This window comes from Mesoplodon bidens (assembly GCF_964165515.1).
Source record: "Mesoplodon bidens genome assembly, chromosome: 4".
Taxonomy (NCBI): Eukaryota; Metazoa; Chordata; class Mammalia; order Artiodactyla; family Ziphiidae; genus Mesoplodon; species Mesoplodon bidens.
In genome coordinates, this window is record NC_138160.1 from 33132944 (window position 1) to 33156715 (window position 23772).

General features: G+C 33.3%; 1 protein-coding gene across 5 annotated transcripts in view; it reads right to left on the reverse strand.

Annotated features, from left to right (window-relative positions):
- RICTOR (RPTOR independent companion of MTOR complex 2) overlaps positions 1–23772 on the reverse strand; it is a 122029-nt gene that overhangs the window by 49331 nt on the left and 48926 nt on the right. For all 5 annotated transcript variants that reach the window (XM_081233209.1, XM_081233208.1, XM_081233206.1 and 2 more), the window contains exons 5-10: positions 23535–23666; positions 17475–17538; positions 12500–12626; positions 8425–8594; positions 3355–3422; positions 409–476 (exon numbers count right to left, since the gene is read on the reverse strand). In XM_081233209.1, coding sequence (XP_081089335.1) covers positions 409–476; positions 3355–3422; positions 8425–8594; positions 12500–12626; positions 17475–17538; positions 23535–23666 — 629 coding nt within the window. The remainder of the gene's footprint in view (positions 1–408; positions 477–3354; positions 3423–8424; positions 8595–12499; positions 12627–17474; positions 17539–23534; positions 23667–23772) is intronic.

A 23772-nucleotide genomic window follows, 5' to 3' on the forward strand; every position in this document is an offset into this window, starting at 1 on the left:
CTACTGTATAGTACAGGGAACTATATTCAACATCCTGTAATAAACCATAATGAAAAAGAATGTAATTTGGGACTACTAATGGCCTATCTTGTTTATTTGGTATTTATGACATTCTACATTATATTTTTAGGAACAAACTTTAGTTACATATTCAACTAACACTCTTAAACATTTTTTTTGGTATAGATCTTGTTTAAGTTTATTTTAATGCCCAGGTTATCATTAGCACATTGACTGACAAATGGTCAATTTTAAGACTTGTGTACAAACCCCTCTTGGTTCTAATGATAACATATAAAGAAAGACTAGGTTAACATCTAAAGCAGATGCTACAATAATTATTCAACATTTGAAAAAATAGCCAAGCTTTTCTTATTGGATGTTATAAAGCAGCACAGAGGAACTTACCTGCCCATGACCGGAATGTTGCTATGATTCCCATTTTACTTGCTAGAAACCTTGCTTCTCTGTCTTCTCTGTTGGGTGAGGTGGTGGGGTAGGGGGGTCAAAGAAATTAAATGTTAAAATAAAAAGTGAGTTTTTCCTACCACTATCAGAATAAGAGCTATCATTACTTAACATTTAAATATTTACATAGGAAATTCAACAATATATTAAAAGAAAATAAAGATCAGATCTACCTCAAAACAAATTACACAATTATGTACTGATCACACCTCCCCCTATTTAAAATTCACAACATCTTTTAAAACAAATTATAAATTCCGCTTTCCCACTGAGTTCTACTTTTCCTGCTCTTTCTGAAAACTATTCTTAGGTAGCTCACTAACACCTTTAATTGAGCATTAGAGACAACACCAGCCTGCTTAATAAGCATCTCTGTCAAAATACTGCCCCTTAGCAAAGAAAATTACCACATAAACCTCTTACTTTTACCACATGTATTCTCTTTACTTCAAAAATCTTGTCCCAAATTTATTTGAGCATTTCTACCAAGCAAGCTCAACAACTCAGATATTCACCGAGATATTATTAGATAACTAGATATTATTATTGATCTATTTCTAAGCTCATTCAGGTTGTTGGCAGAATTCACTTCCTTGGTGTTATACAACTGAGGTTTCTGTTTTCTTTGTGTCAGCTGGGGCCTACTACCAGTTACTTTCTTCTTTTATAACTGGTATCCAATCATCTCACTTGTTCCTTTCTATGTAATAGTTTATGACAATTAATTAACCAGTAGTATTACTTACATTGTTAAACATTTTCCATATATGGTCTATGGCCAGTTTTAATACTTAATAGCAACCTTGTACTCTTTATTTATGCCACCTCAACCATCTCTACCCTGTCAACAGTCCATTTTTTTTCTGTGCCATCTTTTTTACTTCCCTAATGTTAAAGTTCTTAACAGTTGTGAGAATACAGAAATCCAGAGAACTGGGAAAGATAAAAACAGAAGGGATAAAGAACAATGACAGAAAATCAAATTAAAGAATGGTAAGCAAGCAGATAGTTTACAAAAGAGAAATGAAGCAGTTAAAAACATCCCCCACACATACAAACCAACCACACTAAGCTCTGTTGTACTAATCAACATGACACTATAACAGAAACTAAAATGGTGGGGGGGGTTGGTGGAAGAAATGAGAATCAGACAACTGTGTGATTAAGCTTTTGGTGTTCCTTCTCTTAAAAATGTTTGTGACATACTTATACTGATTGCCTGGTAATCCAATCTCTAACCTATTTGATAAGTTAGTAGTATTGTAAAAAAAAAACAAAAAAAAACACCGATTTCCTTATTCCCTAGCTATAATGTACCCATGTTCCAGAAACTGCCCATACTCCAGAAACTTGAGGAAAGCAAAGTACTGAACCAAATAGAAAAGAAAGGATTTTGGTGTAATGTACTCCCCTCTCCTCAACTCTAAAAAATATCCAGATTCATCTCTTGCTTATCCTGGTAGGCAGAATTCTAAAAATGCCCCTATCCTCTCAAGATTCTAGGTCTTATTCCCTGGATCCCTGTGAATATGATATCATTGCCATGATTGTGATTATGTTTATGTTATATAGCCCAGCAGACCTTAAGATAGGGAGATCATCTGGTGGGCTTGATCGAACTGGAGAGCTTTCTCTAGCTGGAGGCAGAAGAAAAAGTCAGAGAGATTCAAAGCACAAAGAGTCAAGGAATTCCTGCTGTGTTTGGAGATGAAGAGTACCGTGCGCCAGGAAATGAGGGTGGCCGTTAGAAGCTGAGAGTAGGCCCCAGTTGACAGTCAGCAAGAAAACAGGAACTTTAGTTGTATAAGAGCAAGGAAGTGAATTCTGCCAACAATCTGAGTGAATCTAGAAATAAATGGCTTCTTCACCAGAACTTCCAGATAAGAACCTGCCAGACCTCTGACTTACTGAACTGTGAACTAATAAACGGATGTTATTTTAAACTGCTATATTTGTAGTGGTTTGTCATGCAGCAATAGAAAATGCATACATTCTTCAACAATAAAGAGCATGCTCAAGTGTCATAGGAGAAGCCAAGAAAGGGGCTTAAGAATCCCAATTCATAACTTAGTTAGCAAGAATAAGGTCTGAGAAGTCTGAAACAGAGAATGACTATTCTAATTTCTTAGCTCAGGTCATGATGTTAGCATGCAATGAGTCCACAGTGATGGAGGTGATTAAAGATATGAAACCACTATTTTTAATTCAGGAGAAAAATGAAAAACAACAAAAATATGCCCATTTCACAATGTTCCCAAGCTTAGTGAGCAATTTTAAAAACATACTATCTCTCAAAATAAGTGTGTCTACAATCCAACAATCCTACGACGCTACACCTGATAGCATATTTATTGGAACTGTGTCATTGGCAAAATCTTCACAGACAGTTCATTATTTGCTCCATAAATCAATTTAAATACAGTTATCCCAGAATACCTAGTGAACATGTGCATTTCTCTCCAGAAAAACTGAAAATTATCCTGCCTCATTTCTAGAAAATAATCTTTACTCTATCTCCTTTTACTTCCCTATGAACCTTACTCTCAAAATTCTACACAGTATATTTTTCTGCTTACTCAATTTAGGCCGCTCTTCATTCTACTCACTATTAATTCTTTTAGTCTCTCAATGTAATTGCGCTAAAAACATGTACAATAGAAAAATGATTAAAGATCTAGGTTTCTACTCCCACCTATCTTATATTTTTTAAAATAAGAAACTAATTCCAAGTCTTTAAACTTCCCGATGCTTACTTTTAATTTTTTAAACCACAGGTAATTACTATAACTCCATGAAATAGGAAATTTACTTAAACTCATTTTTCTCTGGCTCTATGTACAATCAGGCAAATCTAAAAGTTTTAACAATAACATGCATGGTACTTACTTAAGCTGTCCTTCAGCTGTATCTGGACTATGTCTGTAGTGAAAATCAGTATAGGGTGCTAAAATTCGCTAATAAAAAGAAAAGGCAAAAAAAGAAGAAAAAGAGTCCTTATTATAAAATGTATTCTTCCTGTAACAAGCTAAAATTAATTCCACTTCTCTGTATCTCTAACTGGGTACACTGCTTGAGAGACTTATTTCTTCAAACTCATCATCAAGGAATATATTTGAGTGATTTTTTTAAATGTACAAACTGAATTTTTGAACTTCTAAACTGACGTTTAACATACATATAGCAGTGCACAAATCATGAATGTGAAGTTTGATGGATTTTCTCAAACTAAGCACATTCCCTATAATCCTCAAAGCCTCCTTATTCTCCCCTTTGTTCTCACCCCAGGACTACTATCCTGATTTCTAACACTATGACTTGTTTTGCCTACTTTTGAACATTATTTAAATATTTTTACTTTATAAATTACGTTCTTTGTGTTACTAGTATAAAGAAATCCAAGTTATTTTTGTGTATTGGCCTTGTATTTAGCAACCCTGTTAGGCTCACTCATTTTAGAACTTAAACCACTGTATCTCATTTACCAACTCCCCCATCCCCGCCTTGTGCTGACTGCATTACTGTGGCCTGAATTTTAATTTTAAAATAATTTAAAATACCTAAGACATTACAAATATTGTTTTTGACAATGAGTAGTCTTTTATATTTTGTCATGTGTACCTTTTTTACCACCCTTCATTCCTTCCTGCATTTCCTTGTTTGTCTCGGATCATTTTCCTTTTAAGGATTCTCTTTAACCTTCCTTTCAGTCTGTCTCATTTTTTAAAAAACAATAAATATTTATTATCTCACAACGTTTCTGTGAGTCAGGAATCTAGAAGAGTTTAGTTGTGCAGTTATGGCTCAGGGTGCCTCATAAAATTGTAGTCAAAATATTGGTCAGGGCTGCAGTCATCTCAAGGCTTGACTGAAGCCGTAGAATCTGCTTCAAGATGGTTTACTCACAACGTGCTAATTGTTGACAAAAGGTCTCAGTTCCTTCCCACGTGTGCCTCACCATAGGCCGCTTTACTGTCTTCATAACATAAAGGCAAGGAATCCAAGAAAGAATAGTGTTTCTTTAAATTTCCTTGGGTCTTTTTTCTTTAGTCTAAAAAATCTTTATTTTACCTTTGGTTTTGAAAGACATTTTCTCTGGGGTAGGTCGACATTTTCTTTCTGCACTCTAAAGATGCCATTCTACTATCTTCTGGTTCCATTATTTCTGTTGGGAAATCAGCTGTCAGACTTGTTCCTTTGAAAGTAGTCTTTTTTCTCAAGCTGATTTTAAGATTTTTATTTATCTTGGTTTTCGACAACCTTACCATGATGTGCGTACATGTTGTTTTCTTTGTATTATCTTGAGTTTTCTGAGCTTTATGAAGTTTCATCAGTTTTAGAAACAAAAGTTTTGACCACTGATTCTTTGGATATCTGCTTCTGCTCATTTTCTCTCTTCTCCAAAGACAACAATTATGTTTTATCCCTTTTGTTCTGTTCATTTCCTTTCTCTTCCCTGCCCGCCAATGTTTTACTCGATATTTTTATTGACTTTTCTTTCAATTTACTAATGATATCTTCTATCCAAAATGGATTTTTAATTTCATTGAGTTCAGAATTTCAGGTTTTATATTTTTCTGTACTAGTTCCATTTGATTCATTTTGCACATTCCAATTATATGGTGAAATTCTCCATTATTTCATCTATTTTCTTCTTCTTTTTCTCCATTTTCCTTAACAAGTTAATCACGGTTGTTTTAAAGTCTTTTCCCTCTAGCTGTAATACCTGGATCACCTGTGGACATGCTTCTATGGAATTTCTTTTCTTTTGAGTTTTCAGTTACATAGTCATGTCTTTTTGTATGGCACTCAATCAAATTTCTGACTAAATGTCAGACACTGTAAATTTTATTAGAGGTTCCAAGTGATGTTATCTCCATCAGAGACAGTTTATCCTTTCCTCTGTTAGTCAGGTAGATAAAAGGGACTGATGCGCTTATCCTACTCACCAACTTAGTTAATTGAGACTATGCTGCAATTTTGTTAAGATTTGAATGTACCTTTGGTTTTCTTGTGTTTCTAAAGTATGGACCTCCAAAACTTTCAAGAGACTTTGGCAAGTTTTTTTTTTTTCTCCTTAGCAGTGAGAAATTGGGGATTTTTTCTACATACTTCATAAGTTTTAAACTTAGATCTTTAGGTACTCATCCACAATTACTTCAGAATTTGGGACATGTCAAGAATAGGAAATCAGCTATGAAATACCCAGTTTGTCACTTGAATACTACGTAACTGCCAAAAGCTGTTCTGATTTTTCAGGTCCCAGGAAAAGCGTACCTGGATTTTCAGCTTCTAATTATGTCCTAATCAGTAAGTGACCCCAGGGAAAAAAAGCAACTGCATATAATCTGTGTAAATTCACTACTTCTTAGAGGCCTTTCAACTTCTGCCCATGACCCCCCTTCCTGGGAGGCCTCTGTGTCCTATGCACTGGAGACCATAGCCTATTCCACTGTGTTTTCCTCAGTGGAAACATTTTAACTTCTGCTCTCCAAAGATTCTTATCTCAGCAAACTTCTAGAAGGGTAAATCAGACTTGATCTGGGGACTTTTCACGTATCTAGGCTTGTCATACACATACACATATGCCTGCCAAATAGTCTGGTCTTCTACCTAGGCCTAGGTCATATTCTTAACCTCTAGTCTGTGGCCTAAATCTACAGTGCCCCCAAGGGCATCTCTAGATTTTTCACTCCCTCTGGTCCTTATTGCTTTCACAGCTCTATTCTGCTTTAAATATATGATTTCCATAATTATTCAACTTTTCTAGTTTTCCATAGCAGATGCTATGAACTACACTATCCTACTCTGAAGTATAAGTTTAAAAATGTTGTTTTTAAAATTTACTATAAAAAATTAAAATTAAAATTTTACAATCCTTACTGCCTGCCTATTCTAATAACATTATCATATTAAATGTACTTTTTTTTTTCCTGTGTGAGGTCAAAATATATTACAGATTATACAAATAGAAGCCAGGGTAAATTTTAAAAGGGATTTTTTTTTTTTTTAACAGAAGAAAGATTTGGGCCTAATGAGACAGTAGCAATGAAAATAGTTCCTTTGTATGTGGAAAAGAAAAACCAAAGTTATCAAGTTAGAGTGAAAATTTATAAAATATAATTAATAAAAATGAGGACAATATTCTTATAACAGCAGACTCTAGGATGAAGATAATGATAAAGTAGAAGATGATGATAATGATTAATATCCAAGGCAATCAGTATTTATTGAATACTTATTATATGCCAGGTACTAAACAAAACATTTATGTAGATTAGAATGAATATATGTAAAGCACCTGGAAATATTGCCTAACTCATTATAAGCTTTACAAGAGTGTTAGTTGCTGCTATTACTACTACTACTATTATTATTATAGTATTTATTCTTCACAATAATTCTTTAAGGTAAAAATCATGACTTTTATTTTACCTAGGAAAAAAATGGGTCCAAGAGAGGCTAATAACTTGCCCCAAATCATAAAGCTAGTAGGTTACAGAACAAAAAAACAAAACCAGATTTGTATAGCCCAAAGTCTATGCTCTCAATCACTATGCTACTTTAGGGGGCTCTTGTTAAGGAAAAAAAGAACATTTGTGGCTTTAAAGAACTTACGCAAATATAGTCATGTACTTAAATATCTACCATATACTTTTTGAGGTTTTTTCATTTACACAAAGGCTTTACTAATCTGATGCACAATTATATAGGAATAAAAAACAGGCCCATACACAATATCTTCCTTTATTGCAATCATCTCTCCAATCTTAAAATATCATTTTCTCCACTTCTCCACTTAAAATATCCATTTTCTCCATAAAGAAAAAACTTAAATCAAAATACACTGTAAAATATCAAAAATGCCAGCTTATTCCCACTGGACTCCCATGAATAATGTATTTAAAATCACTTATTAAGGAGAATATTGTACCTAAATTCGTTAGTTAATGATACAGGCTAATGTCAATTTTATAATCTCAAAATATTTCTAGTAGCCCTAATAAAACCAGAACTATAACATTTAAGACGTTTCACAAAATGATTTAAACAGGCAAAGTAGGGAACAATAAATCTTTTATAATTTGCATAATTTCATACCCAAATAAAGCCTTGGTTTAAACTTACTCTGAATGATATCTGCAACGGACAACAATGTAATACATTCACGCAAATAAACTATAAGAATACATTTTGTGGTAACTCCCTGGTGGTCCAGAGGTTAGGACTCCATGCTCATACTGCCGAGGGCCCAGGTTTAATCCCTGGTCAGGGGAACTAAGATCCCACAAGCCACGGGGCATGGACAAACATGAGGGGAGAATAAAAAAAGAATAAAGTTTGTGATAATTCTGTTCCAACCTCTACTACATACTTTATTATAGAAAAGGGTATATGGTAGCCTTACTATTTTAGACCAACTGTAAAAACAACAAAAAAATCCCTGAATTCATAAAAAGAAAAAAAAAAAGAAATTGTAGAGTATTTTAAAAAAGATATGTATTCTATTTCTTTCAATTATATATGGTCATTAGTTGCCAACAAGTGTCTCCAAGTTCAGAGAGTTTTAGCATGGTTTAATAAATAAATAGTATATAATTAGCAGGAGCTATTCACACACAATTAACATACTATAGTCCTTAAAAAGAAATGGTCTTCTTAAATAAATATGTAAATGTCTATGAAACCTTACTTGTGCTCTAATTTGCTCAGTCAAGTTTTCATAGATAATAAAAAAAAATAAACTTCACTTTACATGTTGATGAAATATTCTTAAGAATTTTTTCAATTCAGTCCAAATTGAATGAGCTATAAAATACTGCTGGGATAAGCGAATCTTATTAGTTAATTTAGGTTTAATAATTAATGTTGTGCTGCATATTAACTTTAAAATTTCAAAGTAAGAGTATGTATTTAAAGTCATATTTTAAAGCTAGAAAAGAATATTAAAGTTCCTACCTCTAATTCTACATCAGCTCGTACATACTGTCGGGTCTTTGGATGATTAAGGAGGTGTAAAATTGTAGTAATGAGAGCCTCATTTATTCGACTTAATTGGCAATCGATCACATTTTTCAAGATGGTGTTTAGTCCACCTCGAAGGGCCACCACCTCTGGATTCTGAAGTGCTAAAATAAAAAAGAAAAACTTAATATATAGGGGATAATTAATAAAATATAATCAGAAATCTGGGATTTTAATACTTAATTTCCTGACTTGAAAAACTTTCTACTTAATGACATTTAAAAGGACACGTGGATAAATTACCTAATAAGAGTCACTGAACATACTTCCCAAAACTCTGATTTGTTTCTTAATGTCTCTGAATTTTTTCGTATCTTTTGTTCATGTCTTACTGAATGGTTCTTCCTTCCTATCAACTGCAAGGAGTTCTTTATATAGTGGGAATATTAGCCTTTTATCTGTTTCAAATCTTTTATCTGATTTGTAACTTAACTTTAGATTTTAAGCTCAGAAACTCCTCCCTTACTTCAAAGATCAGGCATTTTCTTTGTATGCATGCACACCCACGTGTGTGTTTTAAATGAGTTAACGATTAACATTTCAGTTTTCAATCTGTCAGGAAATAGACTTTGGCTTAATATTGATAAGCTCATTTTTTCCCAAATGTTTATTCAACTATCCCAGCATGCTTTCCAAACTGATTTTCATACTTTTGATATACTGAAGTCTTCTATATATCAGGGTCTGCAACCCTTGATTCTTTTTCATTTTTTTCTCTCTTAATAACCCAGCTTACATTTTTTAAAATATGAGAAAAAAATCTTTCCCTTCTCCTCCATTTAAACTTTTTCAAAAATGTTTTCATAGTTGAATTTTTCCTGTTTATTCTAGATGAACTTCAGATTCAGGTTTCTTCGCCATTTTTTCTAAATTGAGGTATAATTACTTACAGTAAAATACACAGATTTTAATGGTATAGTTCAATAAATTGTGAACAATATCTATACCCCTGTAACCAATACCTCAATCAAGGTATAGCACTTTCATCATCCTAGAAAGTTCCTTCACACCACTTTTCAATCAGTCCCCCTCCACAACAAAGGCAACAAATATTCTCATTTCTACCTATAGATTAGCTCTGCCTTCTTGAAAATCAATTAAACAAATTGAAAAGTACCACCTAAACACACACACACGTCTTCCACATTTCTTATTTTTATTTGTTATATATAGTTTTCTTGTCTACTTTGGAAATAGTATCATTTTTTCCCCATTATATTTACTGATTATTGCTGAAACACAAAATAAATCTATTAAATCTATATTTTCAGGTTTCCACTGTACTGAATTACTGAAGTTGTTCTTCAGTTGATTCAGAGTTTTCTAGATATATCATCTACAATGTATAATGCCTTCTTTCCAATATGTAAAACTCATTTATTATTTTGTCTTGCTAACCTGGTTAAAATGCTAATTAAGAGTTTTTAAAAGGATGTAGTATTTATAGAGATCCACTATTAAGCATATGATTGGTGGACTTCCCTGGTGGCACAGTAGTTAAGAATCCGCCTGCCAATGCAGGGGACATGGGTTCAAGACCTGGTCTGGGAAGGTCCCACATGCCACCGAGCAACTAAGCCCGTGCGCCACAACTACTGAGCCTGTGCTCTAGAGCCCGTGAGCCACAACTACTGGTCTTGCATGCCACAACTACCGAAGCCCATGCGCCTAGAGCCCATGCTCCGCAACAAGAGAAGCCACTGCAATGAGAAGCCCGCGCACCGCAAGGAAGAGTAGCCCCCACTCGTCGCACCTAGAGAAAACCCGCGCTCAGCAACAAAGACCCAATGCAGCCATAAATAAATCAGTAAACAAGTTTATTAAAAAAAAGAGTATGAGTGGTAATTTGAGATAAATATTCTACAGTGTTAACATAGTAGCATTCTTTCATTTTATGTATGCGTGTATTTCTGTGTATGTGAATATCTGTGTATTTATGTATATAAAATGCTAGTTTCATTTAAATTAAAATTGGTAAATTTCCATATCTTTAATGCTCTCAATTAGATTATACTATATGAGAATTATTTGTTCCCTGAAACAATTTTTTTAAGACAAAACTAACTGAATGAGTCTTTTTGGAGGCAATTAATTCATCAAGTACTTCTATGGTTTTTGATCCATCATGTGTTCTACTTTTTTGAGTCAACTGGAAATTAAAATTTTCTCTGAAAACCCATTCTGAATCAATAAGATTTTCAAATATATAAAAAAATTATCTCATAATTTTTAAAACTCCTATTAATTCTTTCTCATTCTATTAATCTTTTGTTTCTCTGACTTTTGCATTTTTCAAACAATAGTGTATGTTTGCCTGTGTATCATTTTTTTCTTCTTCCATTAATACAGATTAGATTAAATAATCTATCTTGTTCTCTAAGACTCAGAATCATTATTGCTTTCCTCCTGCTTATGTTAAAATTTATTTATTTTTCTTCTTTTTCTATTTCTTGGGTTCACTCACTTATTTTCATTACTTTTTGCTTAATTATAAAAGCATCTTATAGTGAGAAGTTAACTCGAGTATATAACTTTCCAGGCATCCCATACATTGACATGTAGTCAAATTTTTATTATTTTTCAGAATTTCCTTAATCAAATTTCTGACTTTTTCTCTAAATCAACAGGTATTGTGGACAGTATTTTTAGACTCTCAATGATAAGGCTTGGCTCTTTTGTTTCTTTAAACTTTTGTTATTAATTTATTTATTATATCAAGAGTGAATGTAACCTATACCATTCTGCTTTTGGTGGGGAAAAATATTATCTTCTCTTGTCATTAAAAATTATTTATTTGGTTATAAGTGAGGTTGAACTTTTAAAATACTTTGACTAGCCATGCATTTCTTTGAGAATTACTTATTTTTCCTACTGATCTGTATATAAGTAAGTTCTTTACCTGTCATGGTAAAGAACTTATTTATTACATTTATTTTTTCTTTGTTCTGGTACTGCACGTTTTCTTATCTCCTTATAATAAAATCTACAGCTGCTGAAATCTGTTTGATTTCTTTTGATAATTCAAAACTCCTTTTTTTGTTGTTGGTTTTTTTTTCTTTTTTTTTAATTTATTTTTTGCTTTATAACAAATTTAATCAGTTATACATATACATATGTTCCCATATCCCCTCCCTTTTGCGTCTCCCTCCCACCCTCCCTATCCCACCCCCCCAGGTGGTCACAAAGCACCGAGCTGATCTCCCTGTGCTATGCGGCTGCTTCCCACTAGCTATCTACCTTACGTTTGGTAGTGTATATATGTCCATGCCGCTCTTTCACTTTGTCACAGCTTATCCTTCCCCCTCCCCATATCCTCAAGTAGGTCTGTGTCTTTATTCCTGTCTTACCCCTATGTTCTTCATGACATTTTTTTTTCTTAAATTCCATATATATGTGTCAGCATACAGTATTTGTCTTTCTCTTTCTGACTTACTTTACTCTGTATGACAGACTCTAGGTCCATCCACCTCATTACAAATAGCTCAATTTCATTTCTTTTTATGCTGAGTAATATTCCATTGTATATGTGTGCCACATCTTCTTTACCCATTCATCCGATGATGGACACTTAGGTTGTTTCCATATCCTTATGTGATCAGATAGTCATCCATTCCCCCCCCCATATTTTCCCCATTTTAACTCTTAAATCCTTTTTCATTTAGAATTCTTTTTTAATGTAGAGTGAATTGTTGTTTTGCACTCACATCAAGATACAGTGTGGTTAATTAATGTCTGAGAAAATAAAAGAGATTTTATTCTAATTACTGGAATCTGGACAATTCCTATATATTAAATTTCATGACGAGTAAAACTTTAAAATTTATAGAATTTTAATGTCACTTTGAAATGATTTGTTTAAACAACAAGTCCACTACTTCCCTATCAGGAATGTCCTACTTTTTCATATCTTTTTACCAATACCTAAAGAATTAATGTATTAAAGGCATTAAAAAGTGTTATATATTCTTTCTAAAATACTACATTTTCATTACTCAAAGAAAATTCTGACCTAGTTCACAGATAATGGCAATGCATGCTCGAACCATTCTATCTCTTTCTTGGAGTCCATCATTTCCAACTGCTATTAATGAGTTGGCCACAGAGCTAGGAAACAATGAAGCATTCACAGTAATCATCTGTAACAGGGAGAAATCAGAGAAAGAAGTTACTTCATAATGCATTTTTAAAACCTATTTTATTCAGACTGAGGTGTTTAAGACCGTAGAATATTTATAAGATCCAGGCACTAATTTTAATCGTCTGCTTCAAATGAACATGTCAAAGGACTAATATAACTAATAACTGATGCAATAAATGTTAATAATCATTACCATGGAAAAAAGTGTCGGCTTTTTTTCCCTAATAGTCCAGACTATAAATTAGTTGACTACCAATATATAATGTTTCTGAGATTCTAAGCTCCTCTAGGATAGGAACTCTATTTTAAACAACTTTTCAGTAACTAGACAAAGTAAATCAGTGGTGACAACAGCGGCAAACAGACTACTGTACTACTATATTCCTGACTCCTTCCCTATATATTATCACCACTGCATCCTATCAATTTACCTCATTAACTCAACTCTTTCCACCAACAAACTCTGATTTGGGTCCTCATTCTTACTTTGATTGCTGCAACCGATGCCTCATCATCTCGCTTTCTCTAACCCTCACTTGTTGCTATACTGAAAGGCAAACTTAATAATCCATAATCTATTTTTTTTGAAGTCCCCATTTTCTTTTCGGTTGTTATGGGAACTGCCCTCAGCTCTTAGAGGTTGCCCTCAGGTCCCTGTCATGGGCAGCTCACTCATGGTTATTTGCTACTTCAAGGCAGGCAGCAGTCTCTCCATAATCTATTTTTAATATTTCAAAAACTGATGGAAACAGTATATCTCTGGTGATAAAAACTTTTGTTGAATCTCATTTTAAATGAAAAGTTTAATTGGCAATAACATATTTGGAATACTGAAAACAGATAACATGTATCTTCAGTTTGGAAAACAGAAAGAAAAATTATGTAGTTAATTACACTTTAATAAGTAAAAGACTATTTGGTAGATGAAGTATTTCAAAATAGCAGGTCCTTGGAGTGGGAATAGAAGAAAATGTTTTATTCTGTTTGGGTAGTGATAAATACTGGGGATAATTAATCTGTCCTGGGTGTTATTATATATATCCTGTTGAAAAATAAGACCTATACTATGACACAATTAGAGGACACAATATAACTAAATTAATATCCAGTTAAATCCTATAGAGGCTCAAAGCAGAGATCTATATTGGCTAGAGTACTTGTAAATGGTTTACCTCATTTAAGCAGCATTATGTGATATGACAAGTTTCAAATGAAATTATAGAATACTGTTCCACAACCATAAAATAGATGTCTAATAACCTTAGAATCTACAAAAACTTTCACATTTGTTTCTAAACAGTATTTTTCATTAATCAAAAATGTTGGAGAAGAAAGAAGAGGAAAGGGAAAAGAGGTATAAGAAACTGATCTTCCTCAGAAAATTCTAACTTCTTATGATATTAATTTGTATTTTAGTACTTATTGATCTATTATTATACTTACAAGGGGCTTGTAAGAAAATTCCCAAGACAATAAGACGTATGTAATGTATTTTAAAAAGAGCTGGCTAGAAGCCAGACCAACTGGCTTCCAGGGCCGAATCTGCCATTAATAAACTGTTACCTTGGCAAACCAATCCTCTCTGTGCCTTAGTTTCCTCATTTGTAAATGAGGATGTATAGGATCTGATGATTTCTAGAATTTCAAGTATAAAATTCTATTCTATGAATCTCAAGTATAGAGCTATGAAATGGATATTGGTAATTTAAAGTTTTTATAAATGAAATCACTCTTCTTATTTTTCAGGAAAAATATACACAAAGAAACTCTTAAATTCTGTGTAAATCAGAGAATACTTTTCTCATAAATCAGTGAGTAACCAATGAGGGAAAAGTCATAGAATTTAGTCTCTGTTGAAATAAGAGTTTAATCATCTTTTTTGCATGATAGAACAGACATATATAAAACAAATCAAAGATCATAAGTAGGTAATAAATTTGTAGAACTGCTATAAAAGAATTAGAGAAACACTGAGTTCTCTAAGGGAAATATTTTAAATTATAGCTGAGACTGCAAGGTGAATATAATATAGAAAGGGATGGAAATGAAAAGAATAGGATAGAAACAGTGATCACAGCAGTGATGGAGGGCAGCTTGTCTACACATATAATGGCATAATGAGACGGGTCATAATTGGTTGCCCTAAAAGTGGGCTCTGAATGCCAAGATAAGCAGGTTGTGCTTAATACCAAAAGGATTCGTGGGCCAGTGTAGGTTTGGAAATTTGGAGAATTGGATTTTTCACGCTGGCTTTGACAATATCTTGCTGTGTATCAAGGGCAAGTGATTCCTTTAAATGAATCCCTTTCAGCTATTAAAAAAAAATCTGTGATATATTAATCTCATATTACATGAATAAAGAAATGATATATGAAGAAAATAATGGCTTAATTAGGCAGACAGTAAGAAAAATTTAAGTTGGATAAATAGTAGCAAGAGCTGACTAGTGTGAAAATAATACAGATAATGAGAGAGACAAGAATCAGGAAGGATTGCCTGGATTAGAGCAAGAAAGAGACATGAAAAAATCAGAGACATTGAAAAAAAAACCAAGCAAACAAACAAAATCTCCTAAATGAATGAAATAGGTGAAAGAGAAGAAAAAGTAACATGAGTATTCCTTAATTATTCATAAAGCAAGTTATCCTAAAGCAACAAATGTTTTTGCTTTTCCTTTAAAAAACATTATTACTTTCACAGAAAATTTTAAAACTGTTCTGAATGCATACAAAGAACCCACAGTGACCTAGCAATTATATTATTAACATTAATTTCTACTAGCTCAGTTGCCAAGATGTTGCTGGAAAAAAAGAAATATGTGCTTCAATTGTTAAAAGTATTAGTGAAATTATAGTTCCTCTGGCCAATAGAGGCCACTGTTCATTCAGCAACCTTGCTTTCCCTTTTACTCTAACTGCTTTTAGCTAAACCAAGGAGGAATCCTGTGACATAACTCTATCTTTGAGCCTGTATTTTACCACCAGGTACAAGCAGTTTTCCCGCCCTTGAATCCACAAATGATATCTGCCTTCTTCAAAAGATAACAAAATAAAATTACATTTTTGTTATGGCATTTCTGAATTGTTTCAAGGGTCTGTTTATTTTTACTGGGCTATTTTATAAATTAAATTGTAACTTGTACAAAACACTGTACAAAACAGATATAAAATATTTAGTGAATAATTCAAAGAAGCTGAATTTAATTTAATCCATTTGGGGTTCTTTTTTCATCTGAACGCAGTTTCTAAGGCAGCAACTCTCAAAGTGTGGTCCAGAAAATTGAGGGTCCCGAGGATATTTTCAGAGATTCTGCAAAGTGAAAACTATTTTCATAGTAATTCGAAGACATTATTTGTCTTTTTTACTCTCACAAGTACATATGGAAGTTTTCCAGAGGCTCCACTGCATGTGAAATCACAAGAGACTGAATACAAAAGCAAATATGACAATCCAGGTATCTTCTATCAGGACAAACACTAGAGAAATTTGTATAAATCTAAAATAATGCCACTCTACTCATTAACTTTCTTTTTGGAAAATATAGTTATTTTTATAAAAATGTTATGTTTACTTGTAATGAGTTTGTTATTTTTTAATGTTAATATATTTTTTAATTTCTCACTTTTAATTCCTAGTATGATAAATACTGACATATATATAACTCAAATAACCAAAGAGTTATTCTAGGTTCTTCAGAAACAAATTTTGTTTTCTTATCTTGAATTCTCAAGATCACGCAGTAGAAGAGATTGTATGTATAAGTAAAAAACATAACCTAATTTTTATATTTAAATATGAAGAGTCAAATCATGGTGCCAACATAACAATTTACCTACTATAACAAACATTTTTAAAATCTATATCTCCAATATCACTCTTAACTAGAACTGCAAACTTCTTTTAAGACAACTCATCCATTTACTTCTTCCTTACTATGCTCACCTGTGGGTACTATTACTAACCATAAGCTGAACAACTGGAAGAAAAAGGAAAAAGAGGAGATCTAGTTAATGCACAAACTCAACAGTCTGCAATTCTGGAGCATGCACTGTATTCAAAGGTGGGAAAAAAGGAGAAGAGCTAAAAAAGTTAACTGTTAAATAATCTTAGATGTTTTTACATTAAAACAAACATACACTGCAACAGTCTTATGAATTTTTAAGATGAAACATGATACTTTATGACGAAACATGATAAAGTTCTTACACAAACAAAATTAACTCTCAGTTTACTCTATTCCTCTGCCATTAGGGCATCACATCACATTAAATAACAATAAAAAAAAACTCCTGGAAGGCCTCTCATTAGAAGCATTATGGATTATCCTCAACACCCACTCTTGGAGAGTCTAGATTTTGACCTTTTATCCTGTACAATGGCCTGAATTGTTTATTCCAAGTGCCTACTGATGTATCCAAATTCATCTTCAAAACAATCAGCCTGTAATTATTTTTGACATTCATTTAATAGAATTAACTCCAAGCATATAATTAAGAAAAAATAAGGGTTGGGGGCAAGTAATCCTCTTTCTCCAATAACATATCAAAGCAGTAATTTCATTTATATGCCTACTGCAGGAAGAAATATTCTTTACAATAAACATTTTATAAAAAATACTGACCTAGCTATACCCAATCACATAGAATAATTACACAACATATCTATGCTTACCTTGAAGTTGTAATAGACTTATTTAACTCATATATAATTTTAACAAAATAAAAATGTTTAATGAGAATTCAGTCTTTCAATTTTAATAGAAAGATTTCACAGTCTAAATCTAAAAATGTAAAATGCTTAATATGAAAATCATAAATCTGCCTTTACTCTCAGACATAGAGCCTACCTTTCTGACTAATCGAAGTGCTTGTGTCCTCTCTACCTCGTTGCTCTGCTGTATGTCAATGCACCTAAATAATACATAAAATATTTAATTATTGATAAAAATCTTATTAAACAATTTTTTGTATAATACCATGATCAGACCCATGTTCATGTCAATACAGTATTTGTAAATGTTAATACAAGTTATTTTTCAGTACCAGCAAATATTTATTTAATTTAATATCTCTAGTGATAAATACTTATTATAATAAAACATTTCAAAACTATTTCACTTAAAACTCCAGGAAAGAAGAATATAGTGAGTAATTTATAGAATTATATACATCTATACAAAAATAATAAACATTTATAAAGCAAAATATCAGAAATCTACTGAAAAAATATTCACCTATCTTTGATAAAGTTCACAAATATTTTATAAAAATTGTGAAGGAAAAATATTTCAAAGCCTATGTTTTAGTTTAATTGTGATTTTAACCAGAGCCTAAATTTTACATGTTATAACTAAGTTAAAAGTCTTATATTAGCCACAGTAATTCTATTTTACCAAAATATAATTTGAAATGTGACTGTACTTCAAAAATTAATGCTCATATATCACTTAACTGACATTTCTCTGTAAAATTTATTAAATTATTCAATTTCTAAAGTCGTTGGTTTATGTAGAAGAATAATTCATTTTTACTTATGTTTAGACAGTTCACAATTCTAATCAATACTTTGTATATCAATACATAGATAATTTGCTATTCAAAAGCATTTCTGCTATCTGAATATAATTAATCTAAAACAACTTTAATAAGATGCAAACAGACATATAATTTCATTTCTGGCCACAAGAGATCAGACCAATCCTCCTGCCAAAAATAACTATAAAGGCTAAATATAGTACTTTGTAAAGCAACTGTTAAAAGGGCAATGGATAATAATCCCTGGAAAGAGAAGCACAAGCTCCATATCCACTCAGGCTTTGTCCCTGGGGACACTTGCCAATCCCCAGTTTTAGGGGAATAGAGTCCTAAAAGAAAGCAAAAATCTTCCTGTACTGGAGACACAGACTGAACTTTAGGTCAACCAAAGTGGCTGGGACTTGAGGGGAAAAAATCTCAAAGAAAAGAAAATAGGAGCATAAGCAAGAATCTGAGTGCCATCCCCTTTCCAACACACTTGCCAATTTCTATGTTGTACAAATGCAGAGTTAAAGTCCAAGAAACCAAGCAAAAAGCTACTGCTGAGAAGCCAAGGAACTGAGCAGAAATTTTAGCAGGTACATAATATTCTAAGAAAGATGTTAGGGCTCAAGGCTGGTCGGGATGAAGACGTTCTGCTAAATATCTACATTTTCACTTGAGACTCCATATAGCCACTTCCTAGAGCAAAGGCAAAGGAAAAAAAACAAAATTTAACACAATCAGTGTGATAAGCCAACATTCCAAAATAAAGCTTAACTCTTTTAAGAGAAAAATAACGATCCAGAGCCAAAAACTTTTAACATACAATGTTCACATCCAATCACATATAACATGAGGTATGCTTTAAAACAAAGGGTCGAGTAACCAAAAACCAAGAAAAGAAAATGATAATAGAAACAGAACACAGGTGATTCACATACTGGAGTTGTCATAAGAGGGCTATAAATAACAATGATTATTATGCTCAAGAAACTAAAGCAGAGACCTAGAATGTTTAAGTAAGAGTAAAATATAAATCACAGAAATACAATAACTGAAATTAAAAATTCAAGAGACTGGGGGCTTCCCTGGTGGCGCAGTGGTTGAGAGTCCGCCTGCCGATGCAGGGGACACGGGTTCGTGCCCCGGTCCGGGAAGATCCCACCTGCCACGCAGCGGCTAGGCCCGTGAGCCATGGCCGCTGAGCCTGCGCGTCTGGAGCCTGTGCTCCGCAGCGGGAGAGGCCACAACAGTGAGAGAACGGCGTACCACAAAAAAAAAGAAAAAACAAAAATTCAAGAGACTGATTTAGCAGCAGGATGGAGGACTATTAAAAAAACAAGTAGGGCTTCCCTGGTGGCGCAGTGGTTGAGAGTCCGCCTGCCGATGCAGAAAACACGGGTTCGTGCCCCAGTCCGGGAAGATCCCACATGCCACGGAGCGGCTAGGCCCGTGAGCCATGGCCGCTGAGCCTGTGTGTCCGGAGCCTGTGCTCCGCAATGGGAGAGGCCACAACAGTGAGAGGCCCTCGTAGCGCAAAAAAAAAAAAAAAAAAAAAAACAGGTAAGTAGAAAGTCACAACATTGAAGCACAAAGATTAACAACAAAGACTGAAAATACAGTAAGGGCATTAGAGACATGTGGCACAGTGAACAGATTCAACACTCTATAGCTGGAGTACCAGGGGATAGGAGAGAAAGTAACAGGAAAAAAAACCTTTAAAGTAGCCAAATGAGAAAAAGAAGCAACAAGAAGAGACAACTTACTGTTCAACAACAAAAAAACCCAAAATCCAGAAGACAATAACTTATTGAAAGCATTGAAAAATAGTAACTGGTCAAAAAATAGCCTTCAAATGGGAAGGGAAATAGAGGATTTATAGACAAATAAAATATGAGAGAATTCAACTCCAGTATACCTACACTATGAGAAAATAGTAAAGGAAATTCAAGAAAGTGACACAAGATAAAAGGGTGGAAATGCAAGAAGGAAGAATATTGGAATGGGTAAATAACATAGATAAATATCACTAGTTCCAATTTAATACAATAACAGGACTATCCTGTGGCGTTACAAATATATGTAGAAATAAGGCAGAGGGGAGCTGATGGTCAAGCTGGAAGAGGTTTCCTGCACTGTTTTGCTTGTAATAAAAATGGTAAACCTTAACATATCGAGGATAAATGTAATCTCTAGGGCAACTGCTAATAGAAGAAAAGGCTTTAAAACCAAGACATTAATAGAAGAGGAAAAAAATTCTTGATTATTCCCAAAGAAACAAAAAAGGAGCAATGCAAGAGCAAAGAATAGACGTGACAAATAGAATACAAACAGCAAGACAAATATATGAGAAAACTAATGGCAAGATGACAAACTCATAAATATAATTACATTAGATAAAGCACATAGACCTTGCATATAAAAAACCACTAGACATAGTCTAATCCAATTAGAAGACAAAGATGGTCAAACTAGATTAAAAAAAAATCTATATGATGTTAACGGGAGAGAAACTTAAATGTAAGAACAACAAAAAAAAAGAAAGTGAAAGGACAGAAGAGGATATACTGTGCAAACCCTAAGTAAAAGAAAGTTGGTATAGCTATATTAACATTAGATAACATGAACACTCATAAAAGAAGTATTACTAGGAATAAAGAGAGACCTTTCATAACTATGAAAGGATTAGCCCAATGAGAAGGTTTAACAATTCTAAATATGAATGCAATAACAAAGCTTCAAAATATATAAAGCAAGAACTGACGGGGGACTTCCCTGGTGGCACAGTAGTTAAGAATCTGCCTGCCAATGCAGGGGACATGGGTTCGAGCTCTAGTCTGGGAAGATCCCACATGCCGCAGAGCAACTAAACCCATGTGCCACAACTACTGAAGCCCTCGTGCCCTAGAGCCCGTGCACTGCAACTACTTAGCCTACATGCTGCAACTACTGAAGCCCACATGCCTAGAGCCCATGCTCCGCAACAAGAGAAGCTACCGCAATGAGAAGCTCACGCACCGCAATGAAGAGTAGCCCCCGCTCGCCGCAACTAGAGAAAGCCCACGCGGAGCAACAAAGACCCAACGCAGCCAAAATAAAAAAAAATTGAGTCCATAATATTAAAATTTCCTAAAAAAGAAAACCCCAGGGCCAGACAGATTTGCCGGTGAACTCTACTAATCATGAAAGGTAAAAAGCAATATCTTACATAAGTTCTTACATAAATTCTTCCAGAGAATATAAAAAGGGGGCAACATTTCCTTAGTTGTTTTATAAACATACTCTTGATACCAAAACCAAAAAGAATATTAGAACAATGGAAAAATATAGGCCAATACCTCTCATAAACATAACTGCAAAAATTTTTCCACAGAATATTAGCAAACCCAATACAGTTATATGTAAAATAAAAAGACATCATTAAAAAGTGGTGGTGTTTACTTCAGGAACGCAAACAAGGAATATAAAGAAATCCACTAAGAGTCTACAGCAAGTATCATAAATAATGGCAAAATACTGAACACTTTCAACTTGAGTTCAGGAGCAAAACATAGTTATCCAATTACCATTTCTAGTCAGTGCAATATTCTAACCAGTGCGATATGGTGAGGAAAAGAAAAATATAAGGATTGGGAAGGAAGAAACAAAAGGGTCATCATTTGCAATTAATGCTAATGTACACAGAAACTCTAAAATAACCTTAAAAACAATTAGAATTAAAAAGTGAATTTAGTCAGATCACCGAGATAAGAATATACAAAAACAAAACATAAAATCCTACAATTATTTTTCTATATATTAGCAGCAAAAACTATGAAAAAGAAAAATTTTAATTACATTAATACTATATCATCTAATAAACGCCTTAGGATAAACCTAACAAATATGTGCAAGACCTCTCTGCATAGAAAACTACAAAATGTTGAGAGAAATTAAAGTTCCAAATAAATAAAGGTTTGGAAGATTAGATATTATTACGATATCAATTCACCCCAAATTAACACAGAGCTTCAATGCAATTACTATTGATATCCCAGAAAGTTTTATGGAAATGAACAAGTTGATTTTCTAAAATTCACATGGAAATACAGAACCCAAAATAGAAGAAAAGCTGGAGGACTTATACTAATACATATCAACACTTACTGTCAAGCTGCAGTCATTTAAAACAGGGAGAAAATGGAGCAAGAATAGACAAATAGACCAAACAAAGAGAATAGAGAAAGCAAAAACAGATCCATAGTTATCAGTTACCTGACTTACAACAAAAATGAAACTAATTTAGACATGAAAGGAGAATCTTTTCACTAAATGCCTCTAATATTTATTGGATATTGATAAAAATGAATTGTGACCTGACACCTATTTCAACATATACGGAATAAAACCTTTAGAAGAAAAAATAGGATATTATCGTCCAAAGAGACCAAAAACATTAACTATAAAATAAAAGACTGCTATATTGGATTTTATTAATTAAGAAGAGTAAGAAGACAAGGTAGACTGACTTTGGGAAGATATTCTCAATACGTATACTCGAAAGGAATCATATCCAGAAGACATCAAGAACTCCTATGCAAAAAGATAGACAATCCAATTTATAAATGAGCAAAAGACAAAGAGGATATCCAAATAGTCAGCAAGCAAATGAAAGGGAAACAGAAATTAAAACCACAATGAAACTCACAATGAAAACCACAGCAGAAAACGGTATAATTAAAAACTGAAAAGAGCAAATGCTGATGAGGATGTGGAGGGATTGGAACTCTCAAACACTTCTGGTAGGAGTGAAATCAGTACAATCACTTTGGAAAACTGTTAGGCAGTAACTACTAAAGTTAAATATACATAAAACTTATCACCCAGCAATTCCACTCCTACATATATACCTAAGAGAAATGAGTGCACACGTCCACTAACAGACTTGTGCAAGAATGTTCAGGGCAGCTTTATTCAAAATAGCCAAACACTGAAAACAACCAAGAAAAAAACCAACAGAATGGATTAAATAAATTGTGCTTTATTCACAACATAAAATACTACACAGAAATTTTTTTTAAATCAACATGGATAAATCTCACAGATAACACTGAGGAAAGAAAAGAGTAATGCATACTTCCAATATATGATACTCAAAAATAGGAAAAACTAGTCTAGGATGAAAAAAGTCAGAGTAATGTTTACTACTGACTGGGGACACAAGGGAACTTGATTGGGATGCTGAAAATGTTCCATATCTTATTCAGGATAATACGGTACTTGGTTGTATCTACCTGTAAAAATTATCAGGCTTTACACTAAATATCTGTATACTCTATGGTAGGTATGCTAAAACTTAATACACAATTTTAAAAAATATATAAAAACATAGGGAGCTCTAAGAAAATTACCTAGCTATTAAATAGTCCACTTTCAATTTTAGCACCTTCTGCAGAATACTGGAGTCTTGGATGAGATACCGAAGAGCTCGTAGCCCTGCTGCCCGCACTTCTTTTGCTTCATTCAATAAAGCTAACCGCAAGCTATATGAGAACAAACAAACAAAAAATCTTGCTGCATGAGTTTCAAATACACATAAAATTATGGTACCAAATCCTTCTTCAGTTGAAATAAGCAAAGATACTTGTC